At 63.2% G+C, this 24,348-nt stretch overlaps 1 protein-coding gene across 9 annotated transcripts in view; it reads right to left on the bottom strand.

Moving 5' to 3' along the window:
- The window catches only part of LOC119096304 (ephrin type-B receptor 1-B), a 93,552-nt gene that overhangs the window by 35,060 nt on the left and 34,144 nt on the right, over positions 1-24,348 (bottom strand). For all 9 annotated transcript variants that reach the window (XM_037219133.1, XM_037219139.1, XM_037219138.1 and 6 more), the window contains exon 4: positions 4,871-5,546. In XM_037219133.1, coding sequence (XP_037075028.1) covers positions 4,871-5,546 — 676 coding nt within the window. The remainder of the gene's footprint in view (positions 1-4,870; positions 5,547-24,348) is intronic.

Below are 24,348 nucleotides of genomic sequence, written 5' to 3'. Positions count from 1 at the left end.
ATAGGCGCGGCTGGACCAGCCAGCTTTTTGCTTGATATTCTGGCGAAGTGGACGCTATCATTCGGGAGGTCGGCCGGGGCCGGCCGGACGACCATTCCGGGCTGATTACCGTCCCGGAATGGGGACAGGCGGCGGTCGCGGTCAGCAGCAGCTGCGCGCCAGCCGCGACCCGGCTGAGCCGCCAACGCCGCCGCCGCCGCCGCCGCCGCCGCCTCCGACCGAGCGCCAGCACAGAGCTCGCGCAGGTCCGCCGATAGGCCGAGAGACAGACATGGGGTGACCTGAGGACAAGGTGCGCTGGAACAAGCCTATGGATTACGGGCCATATGTAGGTCTCAACCGAATCCAAGCTAAATATACGCGCCCTTGCGACTAAACGACTGACATACAACGATTCTGATGGAGAGCGACCAAATCTACTGGAGTGGGACGGACATCACGATATTACAGGACCAAATGGAGGAGACAGTCGCATACCGTACGTCAGAGGATCGGCGCTCTCCACAGCGCCGCACCGTAGCGATTACAGCGACGCTCACGGCTCTCTGTTCTACATCGAGACGGGCAGGCCGCCCCGCCCCGGGGGCACAGCTATTACTGCCCGTGCTCTGGCCGGCCCGGGTTGGCCGTCCCCGGAGCCGACCTCAGCTCAGGCCGGACGCGGGCCGTGTCCAGCGGCTCGCCCGAGGCGCCGCGGCCGCCGGCGGCTGCTGAACGTCGCTCAGCGCGGCGCGCACCCCATCCGGGCTCTACGGCCAGCCGCCGGGACGTGCAATAACATGTCAGAGCTTCCCAACCAGCCCCGATTATCAGCCATCCGAGCCCGGATGGACGGCAGACCCGAAATTGTAATAGGAATGACCGCCATCTGTTAGCCGGATAGTCGGCGGCGGCTGCGCCCGGAAGCGTCGGATTGCCGCGGCGTCCGGCGCGGCTCCATCACGCGCCGGCGGCGACCCGCGCCTCCCCGCCGGCCGAATTACCGGCTGAGTGACATTATCACAGCCTCCTCGCCGGGACACACTATCTGCCGACGACGTCCTCGCGGCCGCGTGCCTCCCGCCGACCAGCCGCTGTGTCATAGCTCGTGCGCCCACGTTGGCCCAGCACGCGGTGCCGCTGTGTCCGGCCCTGACGCGCATACCCAAGCTGCGGTGACTTTCTCACGCGCCGGTGCCGCCGGCAGGACCCGCGGTGCGGAATGGGTTGGGCGATGCGGTGCGATAGGCCGCCAGCCGCGTCCTCCTCGATACCGAAACGAGCGGCGTCCTACCCCCTCCCCCCTCCCCAACGAATACGGGTGGTCAATTCACCATCCCACAGTTTACGACACGATCTCTATCTCTCCACGTTTCGTATAAATCTCGGCGAGCGGATAAAAATTCGGTCGATCTCCGGGGCGGCGCGGCCAGGCCCCGAGCCCCATGTGCCGGTCGGCCGGCCGGCGCCTTCTAACGGTGCGCGCCGTTTATCTGCGTGCTCCACGAAACGCGCCGCACCGCGCCGCCGGTCGTCACGTGACCCGACCGTCGCCGCCCATTACGGGCCGGGTCAGCGCGTCGGCGGCGTCCCGCCGCCCCGTGCGGCACGACACGGCCGCCGGTGCTCTGCGGCCGCGCACGCCGCCCCGCCGTCAACCCGTTAATTTTATTGTTCGATTTGCCGAACAATGCGGCCTGCGGCCGTCGGCGGCCGACGAGAACAAATGCGCGCCATGAATTACCCGGTGCGCCGTTTCGACGCGGCGCAGCTCGTCCGGGGCTCGTCCGGGGCTCGTCTGGGGCCCGGCCGTGTCAGAGGCCGCTCCACTCGCCCGGTCCCGTTTTGCACCGCTCGGCCGTTCGCTATCGCCGCGATCGTGCACATTAACCGCGACAGCACGCGCACGGGCCGACATAAGGGTTCGCTCCCGCCCGACCGCAGCGCGCCCGCTCTGAATTTCAACGAGCGCCGCGTTTGAGGCGACGCGGCCGCGGCGCCGCGTGACGACACTCCGCTGCACCGGTGCGCGAAGCACAGTCGTCCCGCGGCCGCCCCTTCGGTCGCCCTCGTGCGGCCGCGATTCGCCACCCCTCCGGTCGCTCCGATATGGATGGCCCGGGAAATTATTAATACCAAACGAGTTATTGCCACCCATGACTGGAGGAAATGGGATAATCTGGCGCGACGCGGCCGGCCAGCGAGGGAGGGAGTGCGCACGTCCTCTCCTGTGGACACGCAAGGAGCGGGCCGAGCGGCGGCGACAGCGAGGGAGAGAGCATGCACGTCCTCTCCTGTGGACACGCAAGTGCCGGGCCGAGCGGCGGCGACATCGACAGGTGGTGCCTGCCTTGTTTGGTTCGAAAGCGGGGAAGTCGCGACAGCGGCAAGCAAATAAAGAAAGCGCAGCACAAAAACAGCGCAGCAAGTACTCGAACTTTTCCATGTTTCTTTTGATATGAGGTCGTCCTGTTTGAAAACACACCTAGAACCCCATTAAGCTACCTACAACGGACGGCCCATCCCAAGCTCGCTATTGTCTGACACGAAGTGCCAAATGCCAAAGATCTAAACCGTTTAGAAAAAGCGCGCAGGGAGGTTCAGAACAAGAACCGCAACCGCACTTGTGAGCAACCCAAAGTTGAAACCCGGCTACAGCACACTGGATAGAATCCCCACAAGCTCGGCAGTACCTCAGCGCGGAGCAGCACCCGCCGACGTGACACGGCGGCCGACGCCCAGCGGATGTGTCGGCAAACGGCGCCCGCACTGCGGTTACCTAACGGCGCCCGATCATGCGCCGCCGGCGTCTGCCGGGCGCCACCAACGACCGGCACCCCCGCGCGCGCTCACATGCGTCGGCTCTACCCGCCGCAAGGCCGCAAACGGCCGGAGCGCGACCGTCCGTCCGTCTGTCTGCTGTCCGCCAGCCCGTCCGTCCGCCCGCCAGGCACACAGCCAGCCAGCCAGCCAGCCAGCCAGCCAGCCAGCCAGCCAGCCAGCCAGCCAGCCAGCCAGCCAGCCAGCCAGCCAGCCAGCCAACCCCACCGCGGCGGCCTCCGCATCGGCCGACACGGAGCTCTGACCTCGCCCACCACCATCCCCGGCGGCGGCCGTGCAGCGTCCACCACCATTCCCATGCAGCGGCTTTGTCGGCGAAAACGCCGCATCACGGCCAATCCTGCGCGGCGTGCGACAATTAATTTGTATCACGGCCGGCGCCCAGGCGCGAACCGTCACCTGCGAGCGGCCGTCTCCGAGCCGGTGTCGCGAGCGCCGCCAGCGGGCGCCACGCTGGCCCGGACGAGAGGCGGCCGGAGCAGGCTGGGGCCCGGGCGCGCTCAGCGGTCCACGCTATTGCCTGTTTATCGACGCGGCTGTCGGGGTTGACTATTGGCAACCGATTCACAAGCAGCTTCATAGATAGGCGCGATGTTGAAGCTCACCACGGAGTCTTCGCCCATAGCAAGCGGACAGAAGATAAATAATTCGGGACACTTTTCTGCGGCGAGCTCGTCGAAACGCCTGCACAAAGAGTGGCTTCAGTGGCAAGACGGCGGCGCGCCCCTCCCACCGAAATAGCCGCGTGCATCCTGCTCCGCATCGACTCCTTCGATCGCCACCAACTTCGGCAGCCGTCGTAAAAACACCGCTATCGGCGGTGAGTATCTGGCGTGCGGACCGCGGCCCGGCTGCCGGCCGCCGGCCGAGCACAAAACGGCACGCGGCGCGTCGCCCTGTCGCGCTGCTCCGATGGTCCGCGCGCGCGGCCGGCGGCCGTGTGAGGCGCACCGGAACCGAGGCCGGCGGGCGGCGATCTGGCCGGCCGGGCGCCTCCGTTCCGAGGTATCGTCGTTTTGTCGCCAGAGTTGCGCGGTGCGTCGGGTCGCTGACCACGGCGAGCCACGGGCACAACTGGTGCCGCGGCGTCGCAATGGTGGACGCTATCGCAAACGTCAGCGGTATGGTCTGTATGACACTGTCGCGAATGTGGACAGTGTTGCTGTGTGGGAGCGCTGCAAATGAGGGCAGTGTCGCAAGTGTGGCAGCACAGCAAATGTGGGCGGTATCGGTATCGACGGCAAACGTCATGTGCTGCAGTACCGCGAAGCGGAGTGCGTTAGATGCGTGGCAGTGCCAAAAGCGTGGACATTTTCTGATGTGTGTGCAGTGGTCACATGTGCGGGGGACGCCACCCGCGGACACTGCTATGCCGACCTGACCAGCCCCGCCGAACGTCTGGAATGGGCCGGTCGCGTCGGCCGCCAGAAATGCCGCAAAGCCCAGCCCATCTGAACCATCCGACGACGGCAGAGCGCAAGTTGCCACGGGCGGGCGTCGGAGGCGGGGTGTGGCGGATTGGCCGGCGACACCTCCTTCTCGCCCAAGCGGCCCGTCACCAGTCACCCGCGCCCCCGCGCCCGCCGAGGCGCCAGGTCACAGAAACACAGCACGGCGCCAGGAGGCATGCAGTCGAGGACAGGCTGAGTGATGTTAGCGGAGATGAGCCCGTCTGCGGTCACGAACATGCACCAGTCGCCGCACACCACCCGCCAGCACACGCGATGAACCGCCTCGCTGACTCAGCACTCATCTCGATCCATCGGTCAGAAATAGGGCGGCATGCACAGCACAGCATCGTACATACACAGACATCTCGACCAATTTCTACTGAAGGGCGGAACTCTCCCGCAGTTGCCAAAGTCATCAACCACAAATGCGGATTCCGACGTGATACACCTCGTCTGCAGACCATTTCAGGGACAGACAAGCCCAGACCAGGCCAAACCAGACCAGACCAGACCAGACCAGGCCGGACCAGACCAGAACGACACAGGGCCAGACCAAACCAGACCAGAGCGACACAGGGCTAGACCTGCGCTGGACTCACCTTGGCAGCTCTGCTCCTCCATGTTGGACTCGAAGCCAGGCTTGCAGAGGCAGCCGCCGTCCAGCAGCTCCCACTCGCCGTTGCCCTTGCAGATGTACTTTGGCACCTTGGAGTCGTCCTGGCGCACTGCGTTGGCCACGCACGTGCCGCGCGCCGTCTTGATCATGGTCTCCTCGCGGCCGGTGGGCGTGGCCGGGAAGAATGCGAAGCCGGCGGTGACGTTGGGGCACGTCTGGTAGTAGACGCGCACAGCCAGCAGCGAGATGCACGCACCCTGGTCGCGCACGGCGAAGTAGACGCCCTTCTTGGTGACGGGGATGGAGCGCGTCTCGACGTTGATCACCTGCTGCTGGCTGGACGTGGAGCGGCCCTGGTCGGCGGCGATGCGGTCGATGAGCCGGTAGCTCTCCGGCTCCCAGGGCGGCGGCTCGCGCGTCGCCGCGTCGAACTCATAGTAGAGCAGACTGAACGTCTCCTTGCAGCTGAGTGCCGTGCCCGGGAACAGCGAGCAGTCGCGCATCGAGAACTTGAGCTCGATGTAGATGCGTTCGGCCTCACCGCGCTCGATGAACGGCGTCCACAGCCAGTTGTTGACGTTCTGGTAGGCGACGTCGCAGACCACGTACGAGCGCCAGTTGATACCCTTCTCGAAGTTGGTGAAGCTTTCCTCCACCCACTGCCGGAGACAGGGACCGGTCGTTAGCGCCGGGGTCAGGGCGGCGCCGGGCGAGGCCGTCACGGGGAAAGGTCACGGATATGTTGTTTGATGATTACGAAGCCCGCAGAGCACGCCACGGTCTGAGGTCGCTCACGTTTGTAATTAGTGACGTTCAGCATCAGCTGGGATGCATCCAATCTGCTATACCAGCCAAATCAAACCACTTAACGTCTGTTCAGTCAACGATGCTCAAGCCCCGCACGGAAAAACAAATGTTTTATCCGCGGACAAAAACCAGATCCATTTGGCTTCCATAACGAATCTCCACCTGCTTGGCGGCCGTGCCCAGGCCGGCCGTCTGTAAAACGGTTTCCATGTCGACGGCGCAGCACGTCGCAATGTCAATCGCCCGGCCCTCATATCGCCATCACCTGTCACCGTTTACGACCCCCGCGGGAGGCGCGGCCGGGAGCGGGCGCGGGGGCGGCGACAGTCGATACCGCGGCCGGCGGTGGCGGCGGCGCCGATCGCCGGTCAAAGACCTGGCCGCCGCCGCTGCCGTCGCCGCCGCCGGCACACAACACGGCGACGCCTGTTACGCGCCGGCGACGACCGGCATCGGGCCGAATCGCCGCCAGACGACTCCGAAATGCGCTTTACGGCCGTCGTAAAATCGGAGACAGATAGTTTGGCTATGAAAAGTGGATGCGGGCTGCTGCGGGACGCGGGTTATGTGACACGTTTCACAAATAAAGGCGGTTTCCGGGCACGGAAACCTTGTTAGCCCTGGGAAGACGGTCAGGCGAGCCGTCCACTTTTATTTCACGTTTAAAGTTGAGTGCTTCTGGGGGCAATCAGAGCCCCTCATCGCGCATGCCGCACGGATGTCAAAGTTGTTCAAAGAACGTTGCGTGGCCCGGATCTGTGCGAGCTTCGGCGAATTTAGAACTGCTTGCACAAATATGTCTAACAAACAGGCCGTCGTTAATCGATGTATTTGATCAGACTGGAACTCAGAAACTCTAATTATTCTCAGAAAATCTAGTCTCTCTAATTATTCAAGGTCGGGTGACCAAAGATGCTATCTAAATAACGAGAAATCTTAGTAACTACGCAGGACGCAATAGAAGCTGTTCAGGTGAAGCATAATCTCATCCCACTGCTCACAACTGTTGGAACCTGAGACCAACGTGACCACCTACGCTGAGAGCACGCTGGTTGACACTTTCACGTTGGGTTAACGGTCCTACACGCCCCTACAGACTGTTCCTCCGCGCAGCTCAAACGACAGCGTTTGGGGGGACAGGGCGACGCGACGACGAGGGCGACGCGACCCCCACCAAGTAAGCCATCAGTCAGGAAACGCACGATGGATCAGATAAAACCCTCCCCGCGAGCGGATAAAACGTAGGCCCGCATTTTGTGAAAGGGCTAATGAACAGCTTTCGCGGATCCCAGCGGATCGTCCAACATATTCAGCGGCTGTGCTATTCTCCATAGGCCGGCTGTGCGACGTCGAGCCCCTGAAAGCCAGCCCAGCCAGCTCGGCAGCGTTTGGGGGCGAACGCGCACACGAGCCCACCGCCAGACCTGTCAGAACTGCACAATATCAGTCTTTAATCAGAGTTATGGGCGGCCGCCCCCTCTCAATATCAGGCGGCGGCGATTTATCTGGCGCGGAGGAGCGTCGCGTTAAATTGTCCCCGCTAACGAGCGACAAACCCCACCGTCCGGCGCGCCGGGGGTGCCCCTTCCTCGCGCTTCCCCCGCGCCGCGCCGTGTGACTCACGGCCGCCTGCAGCCACTCCAGCTCCCAAGCGGGCCATCGCTCCGGCGCCCCTCGCCAACCCGGCGCAGCGTCGCCGGCCGGCGCCGCGCCACGATGGCCCCATGCACCGCGATCGGATGCGTAATCCAGTTCCGATGCGCGCTGTCCCCCTTGCCCGGCTAAAAGCCCGGGGGACGTTTTACTGCGGCGGCGAGGACGCGCGACGCGCGGGGACGGCGCTCTCCCGCGCTGGCACTGCCATACGCCCGTCGGCTAATGAGCGACGAGCCCGTCAGCAGGCGGCGTCGTGGCAACCGCACGCCCCATCAGCGTCCCGCCGGCGGGCGGCGCGGCTGGCTGCGCGCCGGCACCGCCTGTCCGGCCCCGGCGGCGCGCACGTGCCAACAGAATGGCACCGGGGACGCGCCAAGAGCGACGCACGTGTGTGTGCTCGCCGCGCCCGGCCGAGCCGCGCCGCCGCCCGCGTAATGATCGTTTGATTGTGAAGCGTTATTGATCTTGCGGGAGCCTCTTGGCCGCGTGGGTGCCCGCGACCGCAGCCTGTCTGCCAGAGTGGCCGGCGCCACGCCGCGTGTGCCCACACAAGAGGAGTAAGGACCGCGCCACGCCGACGTCCCCTCATCGTACAATTAGTGATTTCATAACGAGCAATTTGCGTCGGTGCATCGATTTTGGCTCCCCACGGGCGCACCGCATTCAGCATCGGCGGGAGGCGGGCCCAATCGATGCCAGTCTTCTTTGCGGCTGTGGGAGACCGGCGGGCGAGCTCATTCTTCGAGCAAAATTTGATTCCGCACGAAACGATTGGGCGGCGGGAAAGACGATGAAAACTTTCGAACGCGGCCAAAACTGCGGCTGGCGAAACACCGACGCGATTAAATGGAAAGGCTCAAACGGACGGAAGATGTCAATAAACGTTCAGCTGATCGAAGGGGAACGATTATGTCCAGTCATTGTTTTATGTCGATAAAATTGCTGCTACGCAGTTTATCTGCAACACCGCAGTAAAAACACCATACATTCGGCATGTGTAACAACATTCGTGCAGGCCCGGCTTTGCTACCGCACTACAGCCCCAAAGACAACCAAGGGCGCCGGAATGTTTTATTAGCGTCCGTATCTCAGCGTAGCGTTTGGAACGGCAGCAGGTGAGCCATTCGGCACCATAGGTCACACAGGGTTAATAACATTACCGCACTTCATGAAGCTCTCGGTTTACGCTTTGACCCCTGCCTTCCTCTGCGGGCGGCTGGCACGACCGTCCCGACGTCCGGGCGGTCTGAGCCGACCTAAGCGACCGCCGGTGCCGGCAGCGACTGCGCTCGCCACCGTCGTCATCTGCACCAATTCCTTCGCATCGACCGCCCACGCCCCCCCCCCCCTCGGCCTGGAGCTCTCGAGCGGGGGGGGGGGAAGGCACGGAAATAAAACGATTTGGCATAAAGTTTATCGTATATGCAAAATACTTTAGGCACTAAAATATCAGCGCCTTTCGCACGATCCCCCTGCCTTGACCGGAGATATCCAAGCCGTGGTCATGTCCAGGAACGCAAAAACATCAGACGAAGTATGTGTGTGTCGGTGGGTGGGGGTGGGGGGCTCACGGCCCATCTTCAATTACATCCCTTCCTTGCATTACCATAGCGAAAACTCGTTCAAACTTTCCCATGCGGGTGAATGCAACGCCCGGCTGCCTGACAGCACCACCGGGCCGCATCAGTCCCACGTGGCGGGTCCCAACGGCCAGAAGCGCCACTCAGCAGCCTCGTCACCGGCGCGCGCTCACGGAGCTCCCGCGCCGTCCGACGCCGAGCGCGCCCTTTTGGGGACACCGCTGACAAATGGCGCGAATCTGGCGGCGGCGGCGGCGCCGCTGCACGTGCAGCGGCCGCACCTCGAGCGGCGCGCCCGGCGGCGGCGGAAGCGTCGACAGCGCGGCCCGGCGGAGCGGCGAAACCGGCACACAGGCCGCGTTTGTCAGAAATAATGACGCCACAATAAAATGGTAAATAAAGCGGCCGGCGTCGGCGGGTCAGCGGAGGTCGCCGGCGCCGACATAACTCACAATTATCGAGCCATTCGGCGAGCAGCCACGCCGCGCGCAGAACAATGTTGCGCCGAGTGGCGCTAATACTCTGGCGCCGCGCCGTTACGTGCGAAGCATGAACAACGCGGAGTGCTGGGACCGGCACACGCACGCTCGCTGGCCGGCGCGTCTCCGATGACGTCATACGTTCCCGATGACGTCACAGCGTCTGCGGCGGCGTGCAGCATCGGCCAGCGTTGGCTGGTCGGCCAGACTCTATCACGGCCATCCATCTTGTTGTGCCCAATTACAATGCAGGAATACTTCCCGGGGCCCTCAAATTACCTGGCTATTAATATCGGAAAGGCAGGCGGGTTAACCAAGGGCCAATTACGGCATTAAATAATCTGGGTGCACGGCTGCAGCGGCGTGCAATCCGGCGCAGCGCCGATGGCCGGCTTCTCCGCGGCCGAGCGCCGCCGACCGACCGCTGCCGGCCGCCCCGGGCGCCGCCGCCATCGGGTCACACCGGGTCACGCCGACCAACAGCTGACCGGAACTCTGAACGAGGTCACAGCAGCGATCGGCGGCGGTCGCCGCGGAGCTGGGGCGTCGCGGCGACAGCCGGCCGAGAGCTCACGCCTTTACATCACATCCTTCGCCCGCCAGGAGCCAGCCGGGGTCCGGCATTCGGAACACCACCGGTTCGAATAATCGATTGCCTACTTGTCGTTTCGGACGCAGTGACTGCGAATGCGGCGCATTCCCGACAGCAGCCCCGCCACCTGTCTGCGCCAGGCTGGACCGTCGGCCGCCGGTGAGCCAGGTCTTGCTGAGCGGCCGCCGAGCGCTGCCCCGCGCCGCCGGCCGGTCGCGCCGTGTGAGGTCACGTGTCACCGGCCGGCTGCGGCAAAAAGCGGCGTCGCGCCGTCGCTTTGCATACAATGCCAGGCCAGCCATCGTGTCCGCTGTCGGGCGCGTGCTGTCCAGCCGGCGCCGGCCCGTCCACCGCGAAAGGGCATGGGCGTCGCCCCTCGCGCGCCGAGACGGCCGAGACGCGCCGCCGCCGCCGCCGCCGAGTGCCGCTCCGTTTGTTTGCCGTCGCCACTGGAGGGGCCAGCTCGCCGAATATGCGGTGTGTTTGCCCAGGCCGGCCGATCGGTGTTGAGTGGTGTGCGCCTGACGCCGGCCCAGCATGAGCGACGGCTAATCGACTCCGGTCGCTGGAAATGGAGGTGTTTTCGCCGCGCAGCGATACGGCCCGTGTCCACGTGCTGCACGGGCCGCCGGCGCGCGCGTGGTGGACCCGCCGTGACAACGACAGTAGGCTCTCCAGTATGCCAGCCATGTATGGCTCGCTGTCCTAACCCGACAAATAGGTGGCTTACCGCGAAACTACCGCCCGGAAAAGTCGACATGGATCCGCAGCTACCTACAAGAGACGCGTCACCGTCCGACCACGCGTCGCTAATCACCTGCTCTGCGCCGACACGGAGAAAAAACTGACGATCCGTCGCCGTCTCCTGAGACCGGACGAGCGCCGGCCGCCGCTGACCGACGGACGCCAGCACGCCGTTGTGACGTCACATCTCGGGCGGTCGACCCCGGTGCCGTTACGTGACGACGGCGGCGGCGGCGGCGGCGGCCGAGGAACGGTGCAGTCGGCCGGGCCGCGCCGCCGCCGACCCGGGCGCCGCCCAGCCGCCGCCGCTAATTCAGCCGCGCGTTGGTCGACGCCACCATTGGGCCACTCGGCTGCCGCGCGGCCCGGCTGCGAGACGGCCGGCCGGGCCGAAACATGCCCGGCTTTACGGCTCCAGTTAGGCGCCGCTGATAATCTCCGGCACGAACACCGCCACATGCCTCAGCGTCCGTCGATGCAGCGCTTGTGCTCGCTCCCGCGGCCGGCGGCCTGGGCTCGGGCTCGGACTCAGACTCGGTGGCTCTGCAGGCCTCTGCATTACACGTGGGCACCAGGAGTCAGTCCGGTTGTAGCAGCAGAGTCACGTGACCCGTGCAGACAGCTCTTGTCCATGTGCGCCATCGCCTCACCACAATGATCATAGCATGATTCCAGGCGCTTGGCAATGCAGACAAATGAGGTAAATATAGAGCTGGCAGCCCGCCGCTGTGCACAGTGATAAAGCATACATGTTATGGCGGGGGCGATTGCTTCAGCAAGGACACGATGTAATGATGATAATGACCCTTTAGCACAGTTTATGGTTATGAAACGATTCCCGGAAGCTGTGCCTGGCCCAGAAAAGCTTGAATGAATCAATACAACGCAATAACATCGAACTATAACCTAAAAGAGCATGTCAAACATGGCTCTAAAACAAAGGTTAGCGCATCGTGATCATGAAACACCCCTATTCAGTCCATGACGCACTGGCTTTGTATGCGCGACCACGCTTCCACAGTTGGGACTGCTGGATTGCGGGAGTTCTGGAGTGGAACTGCTGTGGTGATACTGCTGGAGTGGCTGCGCATTTACGAGGCGCCGTGAGATTAGCTGGGTGGCAGAGCACTGGAAGATTGCGGCGGCTGGAACCTAATCCAGCGACACTCCACTGGCGAAAATTTGAATGCGTTGCGAAATCTTTTGATCCTCAATGCGGAAGTGAAAAAAATGGAGAGAAAAGAAGGCAGAAAGTAATCAGAAACTGGGAGTCCAATCTTAATCACACTTGGCTTTCAACGGTGGTCTTTTACTTGAAAGAAGACGAATAAGGGGCACGGCAAGGGTGGCTTTGTGTCTGCCAATGATATTAAACAGCTCTGTTTTGAAGCTCGCCAAGTGTGACCGCACATTTCCGGGCCGCTGTTCAGTGGCTTCAGGGCACGGCAAAAACTATGCCTCAAAGAAGCAGGGCTTTCCCCAAGACCTTGGTGACTGCACGGTGCGCCTGGACGCTTCTGTCAGTTGTTCTCATTAGCTTAGACTGCTGCCATTCGGGTGTAGTGGCATACTGTATGTGCAGACGGGTGATCGCAATCATGTACCGTGCAAGACACAAAGAAACCGTCCCCATCACTCATGGCGTGATATTTCCCACCGCAGGCGACAGCACAGTTCAAGGCGGATACACACAGCCTTCCCGTGCTCAAACGCGAGTAAGACTTGAGTAGTCAATCATTCTACCATCATGAACATATGACTGAACGATTCTGTAATCCTTTAAGCGCCATAAACAGGGGCTTTGGCTTCAAAGGCAGCTGCGGTTGGCGCGGAAAGGGCTTTGACCAGGTTGCTGTCAGAAATACTCCACCAATGCCACAAGGAATCCAGATTAGTGCTCGAGGTACGGGCATACGACGCCCGCCATTGGGTGGAAGCCGCCGTGCACGGCCGTACCCAGCGCGCCAGGATGACAGCGCTGCAGTCTTACGAGAATGTGTCTCTACTGCATTTGTTCGGCGTTATCGGGGATCAGCGGGCGCAAACAAATTGCAACGGCGGACGGGAGATGTGCATCCTTTTAATTAAGAGCGAGTTGACGGGGCGTGTTCTGACTCGGTGAGTATCACAGGAGGGACGTGCCGCTAATGAAATGCTTCTGTCAGGAAAGGGCGTGGGCGAGGGAACTATAGCATTGTTATGGGCTTCGCTGCTCGAACACCCCAGCGCTTATTAAAATGTCGCATGAGACCTGGGCATTACCGTCAGGTGTGAGTGGAGTGCATGTGAAGACAAGAATCAAAATACTCCTGAATCCCCAGCCTCCCAGTTCAAAGCTGGACAAGTTCTCTTAGGAAGGCTCAGAACATTCTCGCTGCCTCTCCCATCGGTATTTCGCGGTACTGTTCTTCATGGAAACCAAAGGCCCTCCATGGTCTCATCGGGGAGGAGCGATACTTCCAAGAACATATCTGGGGGCTCTAAACAGCACATTTGGACCTTTTATGAGATCCTTTCCATGCACTAGCAGAGACAAATGATGAATACGGCATTACTGCACCTCCCCTACCCAATGCAAACACATGTTGGCATCCTTCTCACCAGGCCCTGCCCGGGCCCCCTGAGTTCATGGTCACATAGTGCCCGGAGGTGCAACCGGACCACCCGACCTCGACCGCTCAAGCCCGGATCATCCGTGAGAGCCGATGAAGCTAATCACTCAGACATTACGCCCCAGCCGCGCGTGGTGGTCCTCTGCTCCAAGAGGTGCTGTCCCACTCCGAGAGGGTCTGCCCCTGCGCCGGCCGCTGCCGCGCCTTGGTCGGGGGTCAAGGCCGGCCGCGGCGCCGCATCGCGCCGGCCGCGCACAGCGGGGCGCAGCGGAATGCCCGGCCTGCGTGCCGGCCGGGTGTGAGCGCCACCGCGCCCGCTAGCAGCCGCAGCACAGAAGCCGCCATCGCGGCGAGCCCCGACCGCCGTCTCGCGTGGAGAGACAGGAGAACGCCAACCGAACGAGAGGTGAGGACCGTGTCCGGCGGCCGCTCCCGCAGCACGGCGCACGTTCCTCGGCCATGACTAGCCGCTGGAGAGGCCAAGCCCTGCTCCACTTACAAGTGTCGCCTTCCCCACAACCCATACATTACTAAAAGCAATGGCCTGCTTAGAAGTGCCGCCCTCCGTTAACTGCGGCTTCATTTCGGGAATCTCCGACCTCAGATGACATCGGCCATTCCCGCTTTGACTGGGGGACGACCACAAGGCGGGCTTCGACCCCATCGGCCCCGGCTGAGAGACGACGTCCCGCCGTCCTACCTCACCGGCCGATAATAGTGCGGTAATGGGTCCCCCGGCCGCGCATCCGGCCCAGCCAGGTTAATCGGCGCGTTCCGCCCGCGGCGCCGGCACCAAGCGGCGGCGGCCTCGGCCCCAGCCACGGCCCCGGACTACGGACGGGACGGGACGGGACGGGACGGGACGGGACGGGACGGGACGGGACGGGACGGGACGGGACGGGACGGGACGGGACGGGACGGACGGAACGGGACGGGACGGGACCCAACCAGGGCAGACCAGAACAGACCAGACCATACCATGGCAGCAGCCGTCGACCAACGACGTCACCTCGTGGGCGAGTGCGGCGATAACCCGGGGCTCGGGGACCGCGGACTCCGGTGAGCCGAACCGCAACAGTGGCGGCCGCGCCCACCACTCAGCGTGACCCCGGCCACGCAGCCGGTCAGCGGCCGGCGGCCTCCGAGCTGGCCGTACGCTGCGCCGAGCTCGGGTGAGGGCAGGCCGCAGAGCGGGACGTCATTACGCGAGCAGGGAGGCCGGCCGGCGCCAGCTGCCGCCGACTCCTTTGAGGCGGCCGGCCATCGGTCATATTTGTCAGCCGCCGGCCGCGGTTCCCAGCGGCCGGCGACGGCGGCCGGCGGCCCGGCCGGCCCAAAACACGACTGGCACGCATCAGCCCAGCCGTAATTCGGGCGTTTAGGACTGGCGGGCAGCGAATTTCCGTCGCCGGATCACAGTCATCGCCGCGGCCCGGCCAAAAGCCGAATAAACACAAGGAGGGCGAAAATTGGGATAATGCCCGGGTGGCCGGACGCGGCGTGTGTGTTACGTTTGAGAGCGTGCGCCGTGTGAAAGCGCGCACTTATCACCGTGTTTGAGCACTGGTGGACGTGGCGCTGAAGTGTACTCGCGTTGGCGGTGAAGGGGATGTCGAGAACGACAGAGCGGACGGCAAACAACGCGTCTACGCTGCATCTATGCGGCAATGTACACAGACAAGGGCACTCATCAAAGTCACCAAGCCCGCTATTTCTGTCTGCGACGACCGGAACGCAGCAGTTGACCGTTTGTAGTTCACAATGAGATTACAAGTGGGACGCAGAAGCCGGACGAGTGTCGCAGTGTGCCGTCTCCTCCCCTCGTGCAGAACCCCCGCCGAGCCGCGCCGCACAGCGCCGCGCCTTTAAGCCCGGCTCTGCTGACACCGCGCTTTAGCGGCGCCACCGGGGGCGGCCGGGGCGTGCAGGTCAACGCTCCGTTTTGATTACAGCCAAAGCCAGGCCGGCTGGCCGGTAATGAACACAAAGGACGCCAATTTATTCACGGGCAGGACAAGATAAACTTAATGAAGTTGAAAGTCGGCGCGATTCAGCAGAAGCCGGCGCTGATAGTGGCTGGTGGCGCTATTGTGCGCCTCCAGCTCTACTTGACGCTAGTTTCAAGAGCCGAACTTTCGGCGGGAATCTCCGTACCGCTAGCCAGGAGCCTGCAGCAGCGGTATACTGAAGCACTCACCACTACGATTTCGTCTCCAATTCTCCAAGCAAGAAGAATCTTTCAGATTCACAAGAACAAGATTCTGTCGCCCGCTGAAATCGTGTCAATGTGTTGGTGCTTCACTGGAGGACATTAGAGTCACGACCGACGCAAACAACACGCAGTCACCAGTCGGTGCTCGTGTCTCATCGCCGCTTCGTCGAAGTTCCCGCACCCGCCGCCACCTGGCTCCACTGGCCAATGCTGTTCCGCCCGGACCAAGAACTGCATCCAACCGCCAGCGCACAAAACACTAACACCGTTCCCCGGCGACCGCAGCCGTCCGCTTCGAGACCACACCCGAACGATGGATAACCGGACGCCGGACCGCGCTGCAGGCAAACTATAAGCCAAACAACGCCCGGCGCTTTAGATTCCGGCCACGCATTATTCATATTCATATTACTGTCCAGGGGCGAGGAAAATACCAGCCATTTTCTTCATTAGCAGTCCGAACGGGCGGCGGTAAACAACGGAGCGGCTCCGACCGCGGGTCAGACGGAAACGGTCCGCCACCTGGCTGAGAGTCCGGCCCCAGACACCGCAGTGAAGCCGCCGCACCGCCGGCCGCGCCGCGAAAAACAGCGGTCGTGTCGCCAGCGCGCCACGCTCGCCGCCACCGCGTGTTTGCGGCAAACCCTGCGCGGCGGCTGGTAGCCGCGTATGATCGCATTATGCGCGCTTCAGAGCACGGCTGACGAATGAAGCCGACCCGGAGCAGGGCCCGGGCCTTTCCACGCCGGCCGGACGGGGGCCCGGCAGCCAAATAAAGCCCCCGTTCCCCTCCGGAATTCGTACAAAAGCCCGTCACGGCAGATGCGTAAACAAGAATACGGCACGTGCTGGAAATTGCGCACGGCCTCCGCTCTGGTTTGAAAGGATACGCCGCTGCTCAGTTGTGCGGACAGAGCGGTAATCGCAGTGGCAGATGGATGGGGACATCCCGGCCGGCCCCCTCCCCACCGCCGCACTACCCTGCGCATACATCGCATACGGTGCGACACACGCACACGGACGCGCGCGCACAAGCGCCCAGTTTCGTGTCCGAACGCGCCGGCACGCCGCACCGGCGCCCGGCCGGTTCCAGACAACGGCCGTCGCAAACAAAACATTTCGTTTTCATTACCGGCCAGTGGGAGCGGCGTTTGGCCGGCACCGTCGAGCCGTTCGAGCGTGCCGTGTCAGAAGCGACAGCCGCCGATCGTGCCTCGAATCGCGCCGGCGGCCGGGGTCCTCCGGAGAGGCGCCCAGTATCCACAGGCCGCCTGGCTCGGCTCCGCGCCGAGGCAGGTGTTGCTAACGGCGAGCGGGCCGCAGCCGAGCCCGGACCGGCACCGCGATGTTTGGCTAATTAGGCGGTCGTATGAGGCGGTTTATGACGGGCCTGTTCTGCAGTCCCGTAAGTCATCGCCGGCGGGCGGAACGGCCCAGAGAGAGAGAGAGAGAGGACGAGAATGCCGCCGAGCCCAAAAGGTGACAGTCTGAATGAGCAGCATTGTCGAAGAGGTGCGTGCTATAACGTCACTCCTCTTAATCATTTCCCAAATTTCTTTCATCATGAACTTACCACACCGAATGGCTAACATAGCCGTAATTAAAACGACAACACAAAGGTCGAGAGGTGAGTGGTTGCGGCCGACGCCAAGACCTTTCATGTTTCACTGGTCCACGCCATCCTTTGATCAATGCACAACACAACGAAACCAAAAAGAAATTTGCCGCCAGCGCCACCACTCCATTTTTCCTCCTGAAGCATCAGCCCCAAGTTATACTGCCGTGCGCGTATCTTGCGGGACACGCGATCTCGCCGGGTCGTGCCCTGTCGGAGGCCCGGCGTCCCAGCACGCGCTCCGTAGCGGCCGGCCCGCGGCACTCTCTCTCCCGTCAGACGATTAAGTCGGCTTCGCTGAGTTAGGTCCGCGGTTAGTGGCGCAGTGACAGGCGCCGCCGCGCGCTCACCCGCCGCCACGCTGCTGTAATTGACGCTGAGTGTGACATAAACTACAGAAACAATATCTTCAACTATTTATATTGCCCTCGGATCCGCGCCGCACAGACAAAAAGCTCATCTCTACAGCCTTCGGCCTATTAGACATGCATGTTGTCATGCCGTTCACGTACACCGCCGCGGGCTGCGGCCAGACCGTTGCTTGCTCCCATACCTCCTCTGTCACTCTCCCCGGCGCTCGGGGCCGGGCCGGCCGGCAATAAGACGTGCCCGAGTGGCGGTCAGCGCGCTCCGTGGTGCGCCCGCCGCTCTCCAGCCGCAATGTATGACTCTCTCTGAATCGCTATGACTCTCACGCGGCTGGCGGTAACCAATGCCCGGCGACCGGCGCTCCAGAACAAACAGGCGACGTTTTTGTGTCGGTCAGGCGCCTCGGCCAGCGCCGGACAATGGGACGCAGGCTGCCCCGGAGAAGCCACCGACCAGCCGCGGCGGGGATCTGAGATGGGCGGCCGGCGGCGGGCAGTCGTTTCACGTAGCCGTTTTTGTACGGGCACTCCTAGAGGCGAGGGACGTGCGCACACTACCGCACGCGCTCCCACTGACGCGCGCGTCCTCCATCCACTTGACAGTGGCCAGCAAAAACGGGGCATGTTTTCGCGTAAAAGGCAACAACAAGAATCTAAACGTGCAACAACAAACGGGGTGGCGCGGTGACCTTTTACGTCAGGCAGCCGCCAGTGATTTTTCATTCTGTTTGTGGCGCATTAATCACGCTCAAGAGCACATCGCCCGTTTATTGTTTGCATAATCGGATGATAATGGCGTCTTTGTTCGCAGTTTAAGCTGACAAACACAGATCGCATCCATCGGCGTACTGAGCAAACACTTCCGATCGCGCTAGTGTACCCCGATTTCAGTCCCCCACGCCAAAACGCAGAGGGGTCCGAGAGCTTTCATCAAGCTCCCTTGTATGCACCAGACGCCGGCGTTCCTAACACCCCGCGGCATCGCAGCTCGGCGTCGCCAGCGCTTTACACGGCGTAATGATGATGTAAGCAATATCTCCATGCATCTAAAGTGCATCCGGGCGACCCTAATTCAGGCCAACGGCCGGGCCACTGGCGGCGCCCGACACGAGAGACGAGCGGCGGCGCCTTCCGCCCGGCGCGCCGCGCGCCACCGCCCGCGCGATCGCCACCGAGACGGCTAACTAATAAAACCGTCCGGCGCGACGCGCCACATAAAATACGAGGCGCGCGCGAGTTGCGCCGGCCGCACCGCCTCGCCCGAAAAGGAAATATCGACGACCGCGCCGGACGCCGCGCCAACGCGTCGGTAAACAGCGCTTCCTGGCCGGGCGGAGAGGCGACGCGACGGGCCGAGGGCGCCAATGCAAATGCCCACCGGCCGCCGGCGGCACAAAGGCGGGGCGTGCTCCCTGCACCATTGAGCCGCCACAGCGCCTCGATGCATCGACTGGGGAGGGCGGGGGTGGGGGGGGGGGGGGGGGGTAATGGGCGGGGAGGGGCCACGGCCGGAGCGAAGCGTGGCTAATAAAGACCCCAACAAATGGATGCTGTCAGTTACTGCCTTCGCTCTTCATGTGCAAATTAAAGTCGCGCCAAAAGTACAACGAAAGCCGCCAGCGGAGACAATCCTCGCTGCCATCCAGCCATCAGCAAGTGTCAAACAAGCCTGAAACAGCCGGCCTCGCCCGTGTATTTCATTTCCACAGAATTGCAGGCCTCCCCGCATTTACAATGAGTGTCGGAAAGTGGAACAAGTGGATGTGCCGGCAACAGGTCTTGACTACGTCAGACGTGCCACGAAAACATACACACCGCTAAAAAGCGCCAAGAATTATGTCTAATTAAGCTAATTTCGCTATCCAGACCACAGAGCGCCGGCCGCGCAAAGCCGTGCCCGTCGCCCTCTCTCCCCACTTCCCGCCGGCGATCACCTGGGGCGGCCTCCAATCACAGCCCCTTCCAATTAGCGCTAATTACCCTCTCTCAGTCGGCGGCGCGGGGGGCCAGCGCGCCGTGCCCAACCCGTCCGGCAGCACACCTGCCAGCAAGATCGTCCACGCCGTCGAAGCCGTCGTCGCCGGTGCCGTGCCGCCGCGTCGTTACCGGCGGCGCGGCGGCGCGGCGGCGCGGCGGCGCGGTTCGCACGGCCGGCGGCTGCGGTCGCCGCGGTCGGCGTCGACCTGAGAAGCGGCAGGCCGCCGCTCGTCTAACGGCGTTATGATGTCTAATTAGATTAGCACGGCCATTGCCGCGGCGGCGGCGGCGGCGGCGGCGGCGGCGGCGGCGGCGGCGGCGGCGGCGGCGGCGGCGGCGGCGGCGGCGGCGGCGGCGGCAGCGGCGGCAGCGGCTGCAGCAGGCGGCCGTGGGCGGCGCTCGTATCACACCAGAGCGCGGCCGAGGCCAGCTGCCGCGGGGGCGGCACCGGCGTGGGACCGGCCGCCGGGGGTAAAGACCGCCGGGGGTAAAGACCACCGCCGGGCGGCGCGCCGCTGGTGCCGAGGGGAACGCCCCGATCCGGCCGGCACCCGGCGGCAGAGGAACAGGCAGGTCCGGGGCCGATGAACGAGCGTCGGGATGTGTGCGGGACAGAAACGCGAGGAGACGTGTCTCCTAGAGGACACCGGAGATGCACGAGGGCGGCGGGGAACGGCACTCAAGCACGGCAGTTTGCTGACCCTGCGGAGGCGATTTTCTGGCCAGTCGGCTGACCAGCTCGGGCGGTGTGGGACTGGTCGCCTGCGGACTCTGGAGACGCGGTCCCACCGATAAGCCCCGACCGACCTCTCGCGCACAAATAAAGCCTCTCCGCCGGCCTCCCGGGGCATCGCTGCTCCCTTCCCCCAGCTAAGGACCTCGGGGACGGCAGTGCCCTGCTCTTTTCTCGGCACCCCTCGCCTTTCAACCAATCACAGCACATTCGCTTATCTGCAGCCCGGACGAGCTTGACGAGGGGCGCACACGCATACACACCATATCCGCATGGTGCGCAGGCGGACGAGGCCGATCCACCGTCTGCGGCGGTGCGGCTGTTTATGCAAACGGCGCCCGGTCCTCGCCGGACGAGCAGATCGCCGGCCGACGCTCGCGGGCCTCTAATCCTCCAGTAACGAGATGGTCACGTGGCGCGCTGCCAGCGCCGCCGACGATGACTAACACGCGCGACGACCAGCAGAGCAGGGAGCCACACGTCGGCTCTGCAGACGACACTAAGCTGCCCTAAACTCGGTCCCAAACTGTCCGAGAGCTGCCAGAGACTCGGTCCCGAGCTGTCCGAGAGCTGTCGGAGACTCGATCCTGAACTGTCCGAGAGCTGCCAGAGGCTCGGTCCCGAGCTGTCCGAGAACTGTCGGAGAGCTGCCCGAGACTCGGTCCCGAGTTGCCTTAGAGCTGTCAGAGACTCGATCCTGAGCTGCCCGAGAGCTGCCCGAGACTCGGTCCCGAGTTGTCTTAGAGCTGACTGAGACTCGATCCCGAGATGTCCGAGAGCTGCCAGAGACTCGGTCCCGAGCTGTCCGAGAGCTGTCGGAGAGATGCCCGAGACTCGGTCCCGAGTTGTCTTAGAGCTGACTGAGACTCGATCCCGAGCTGTCCGAGAGCTGTCGGAGAGCTAACCGAGACTCGGTCCCGAGTTGTCTTAGAGCTGCCTGAGACCCGACCCCGAGCTGTCCGAGAGCTGCCAGAGACTCGGTCCCGAGCTGTCCGAGAGCTACCCGAGACTCGGTCCCGAGTTGTCTTAGAGCTGCCTGAGACTCGATCCCGGGCTGCCCGAGAACTGCCTGAGACCCGATCCTGAGCTGCCCGAGAGCTGCCACAGACTCGATCCTGAACTGTCCGAGAGCTGCCAGAGACTCGGTCGCACCTGGGGCATCTCACTACATCTGAAGCTTTCTAGCGCAAATTGGGTTCTCGGCCCTTCAAAAGCGGCAGCGAGCGCGAGTGTCCGCCTCACCGTCGGGACACCCTCGGCCTGACGGCGACTCCGGTCCGACCGGATGTCGTCGACAAGGTCAGCCGCCGCTTACCGGATCAGGTTACCGTGGTGCGGCCGACCGACGACGCGATGGTAAGGACCGGCGATGGTGTGGCGGAATCGGACCATGCGACCGGCAGCGAAATCAGGCTGCTTATCTCAGCAACAGCAGCAGCCATTGCTTTCCAGTTGCGCTGTGTGATCACCCAGACCGGAAACCGCCTATTCCAATTTACATGTTTAGCTGAAGTCACTGATAACTAGAAGATCCATAGATAAATAACTAAAAACACCCGCTCAACTAAGAAGCTTTTTTAAATACTATGGTACCATGGTGCAATTTAACACGGCATACCTCGCTATATGCAGCTGTCTACACGTCCCTCCAGCCCGTTCCACTCATATCTCGGACGTCTCGGGCTGCTCGGGCCGCCGCACGGCTCCTGCGAGCTCACACCTCGGACGTTTCGGACTGTTCAGGCCACCGCGCGGCTCCTGCGAGCTCACCTGTGATGCGCAGCGTGGAAGGACGCCATAAATACCGGCGGCCGGCTTTCGTCGAACGGCTATCTAAAGGGACGGCACTGTCTACGCTCGGCACGAACGGTGAATTATGCATCGCACTTCTCGCTAATTTGTCCAATCACGTTGTCAGGCGCCCGTCAATCCTCCGCATCGGCAGGACATTGGCCTGGGACCAAGGTCGTCCGCTGCCGCACATTAAGCTACCAGTTTGCCCTCATGAGCACGAGGCACGAGACCGGCGCAATGACCCAGCTGGAGCCGAGACCGGGAGCCAGGCGCTCCCTCCCCTACCCCCTGAGTGGCGGCTCTCCGCCGGTCGGCCGGGCCCCACAGGCGGCCCTAAATGTAGATACAGTCGGGCCGTTCTGAGTGGTGTTTCGCGTCACGGTCCGTGCGCTCCACTTTAACGATGATCCATTCGGGTTTAATGCGCGACTTGGGCCGAGTCGGCCGCCCGATGGGCCGTATAACCGGGCCTCGCCAATCGTCGAGCGCGTCGAGCAGCGCTCAGTGGCGTCGGTCGCATGTCGGCGGCCGACGGACCGCCGGACGTTCGGTCGCCGGGACCGACGGACCGCCGGACGCTGGGTCGCCGGGACCGACGGACCGCCGGACGCTCGGTCGCCCGGACCGACGGCGGCCGTCCGCCGGCACGGATGCGCTTCAAGATTTACGCCGAGCAGACGCCAAACGCGCGAGTCATGAGCGCTGATGATTCGGCGAGCAAGAAGCGGCCTGAAAACCGGTTGCCGTGTCTGGAGACGGCGGCGGCGGCGGCGGCGGCGGGAGAAGGCGGACGGCGACGAGTATTGCCATTCCGCCCTCGTCGGCCGGGCCACGACGAGGGGACAGGAAGTCCGCCCCGCCACCGCCTCGCCACCCGATCCCACAGATATCGTCCAATAAAATGCCTAATTACAAAGTGAAATAGCGAGCGGAGCGGACCGGTTGTGAGGCCGCTAGCCGATATAAAGCATAAGGCGGCGCCGGCCGCCCAGCCGCCAGACGCGCCCGTCTCGGTCGCGCATTAGTAACTCGTTTATACAATCATGGTCGGGGTCACGCGCGGCGGCGATCGGCCCGATTAACGCGGGACGCCGGCGCGGATCCCCGATCGTTTGCGGCGCGGCCACCACCTGCCGACCGCAGGCCGGCGGCCGGCCGGCTGGCAGCGCGCGTGAATTCTACGTGACGCTGCAGTTACCCGAGCCAGAAGCGGGGCAATTTATCCCCGAAGATTTCTTAAGGTGAGCACCACGCCGCACTGACTTGCAACTTTCTCAAAGCCGTCCGGTTTGCATTTGTCAGACGCGACCTGCGGTCTGTGGGCGCCCCTCATACGCACCCGCTGGCCGTTGGGAGGTCGGTGAGCGTGCGCCACGGCCACCGGACCTCCCGTCCGCCGCCTGATGGGCTGCCGGCCACACACGCACCCCACCGTGCGTCAAGCGCCCTCTGATGACCGTCCCTTTGTCAGCTGCGGCGACACAAAGCCGACCTCCGACCTGCCTATATAGGCCGCCTTCACCGCCGTGTCCTCCTTCTGGCGACCGCGAGCCGCCGCGAGCCGCCGCGCCCGCTCTCTGGCCGACGCCAGCGGCCGCCGACAGGGCCGCTAGCAGTCGCCGGCGCTCTTCTCAGTGGCTGCGTGAAGATCCGATATCTTCGGGGCGACGTCAGATATCGATGATCAGCTCTCGGTCACGGAAGCAATTTAGCCCAGCAGCACGTGACAATTGACACTGGCATCCGTCAGCGAGTGCTGCGCCACTCTGGCATCCGTCAGCGAGTGCTGCGCCACTCTGCCGACGGCCGTAAACGGCCGCCGATGAAAGTGATGTGTGGTGCGAGCGTAGAACTGATATGATGGAAGGACGTGGTGCGACAATGCTCGACGCACAGAGACTGGTCATGTTCACAAAGCAAGCTCAGATTTCTGCTGCCGGCTCCTGGCTGCCGGCTCCCGGCTCTGGTCTCGTCTCTTGCCTCTGCCTCTTGTCTCTCGATTTTGCGGGCTGCCCACTGGCCAGCGCGCCGATCGCTCTCCAGATCGCATTCTGAGCCGACCAAATGGCGCGAACGAGCACCGCGGCCGTCGGCTCGGCGCGGCCCGTTTCATTTGTGCTGACGGATGGACCGTAATGGGGGTCTGGCCCGCTCCAGGGGGGGTGGGGCAGCTCTGCAGCCGTACCGCTCACTCGGCGTCTAACTCCCGGTACCGCGGCGCTCACTCCCCCGCTCGCGCCGGAGCACGCCGGCCCAGCCGGGCACTTCGGCGAAGTCAGAGTGACCGCGGCG

The sequence above is a fragment of the Pollicipes pollicipes genome, unplaced genomic scaffold, assembly GCF_011947565.3.
Source record: "Pollicipes pollicipes isolate AB1234 unplaced genomic scaffold, Ppol_2.1 Scaffold_4295;HRSCAF=5057_pilon_pilon_pilon, whole genome shotgun sequence".
Classification (NCBI taxonomy): Eukaryota; Metazoa; Arthropoda; class Thecostraca; order Pollicipedomorpha; family Pollicipedidae; genus Pollicipes; species Pollicipes pollicipes.
The sequence above is the reverse complement of the archived record's forward strand: the minus strand, read 5'-3'. Positions and strand labels throughout refer to the sequence as shown.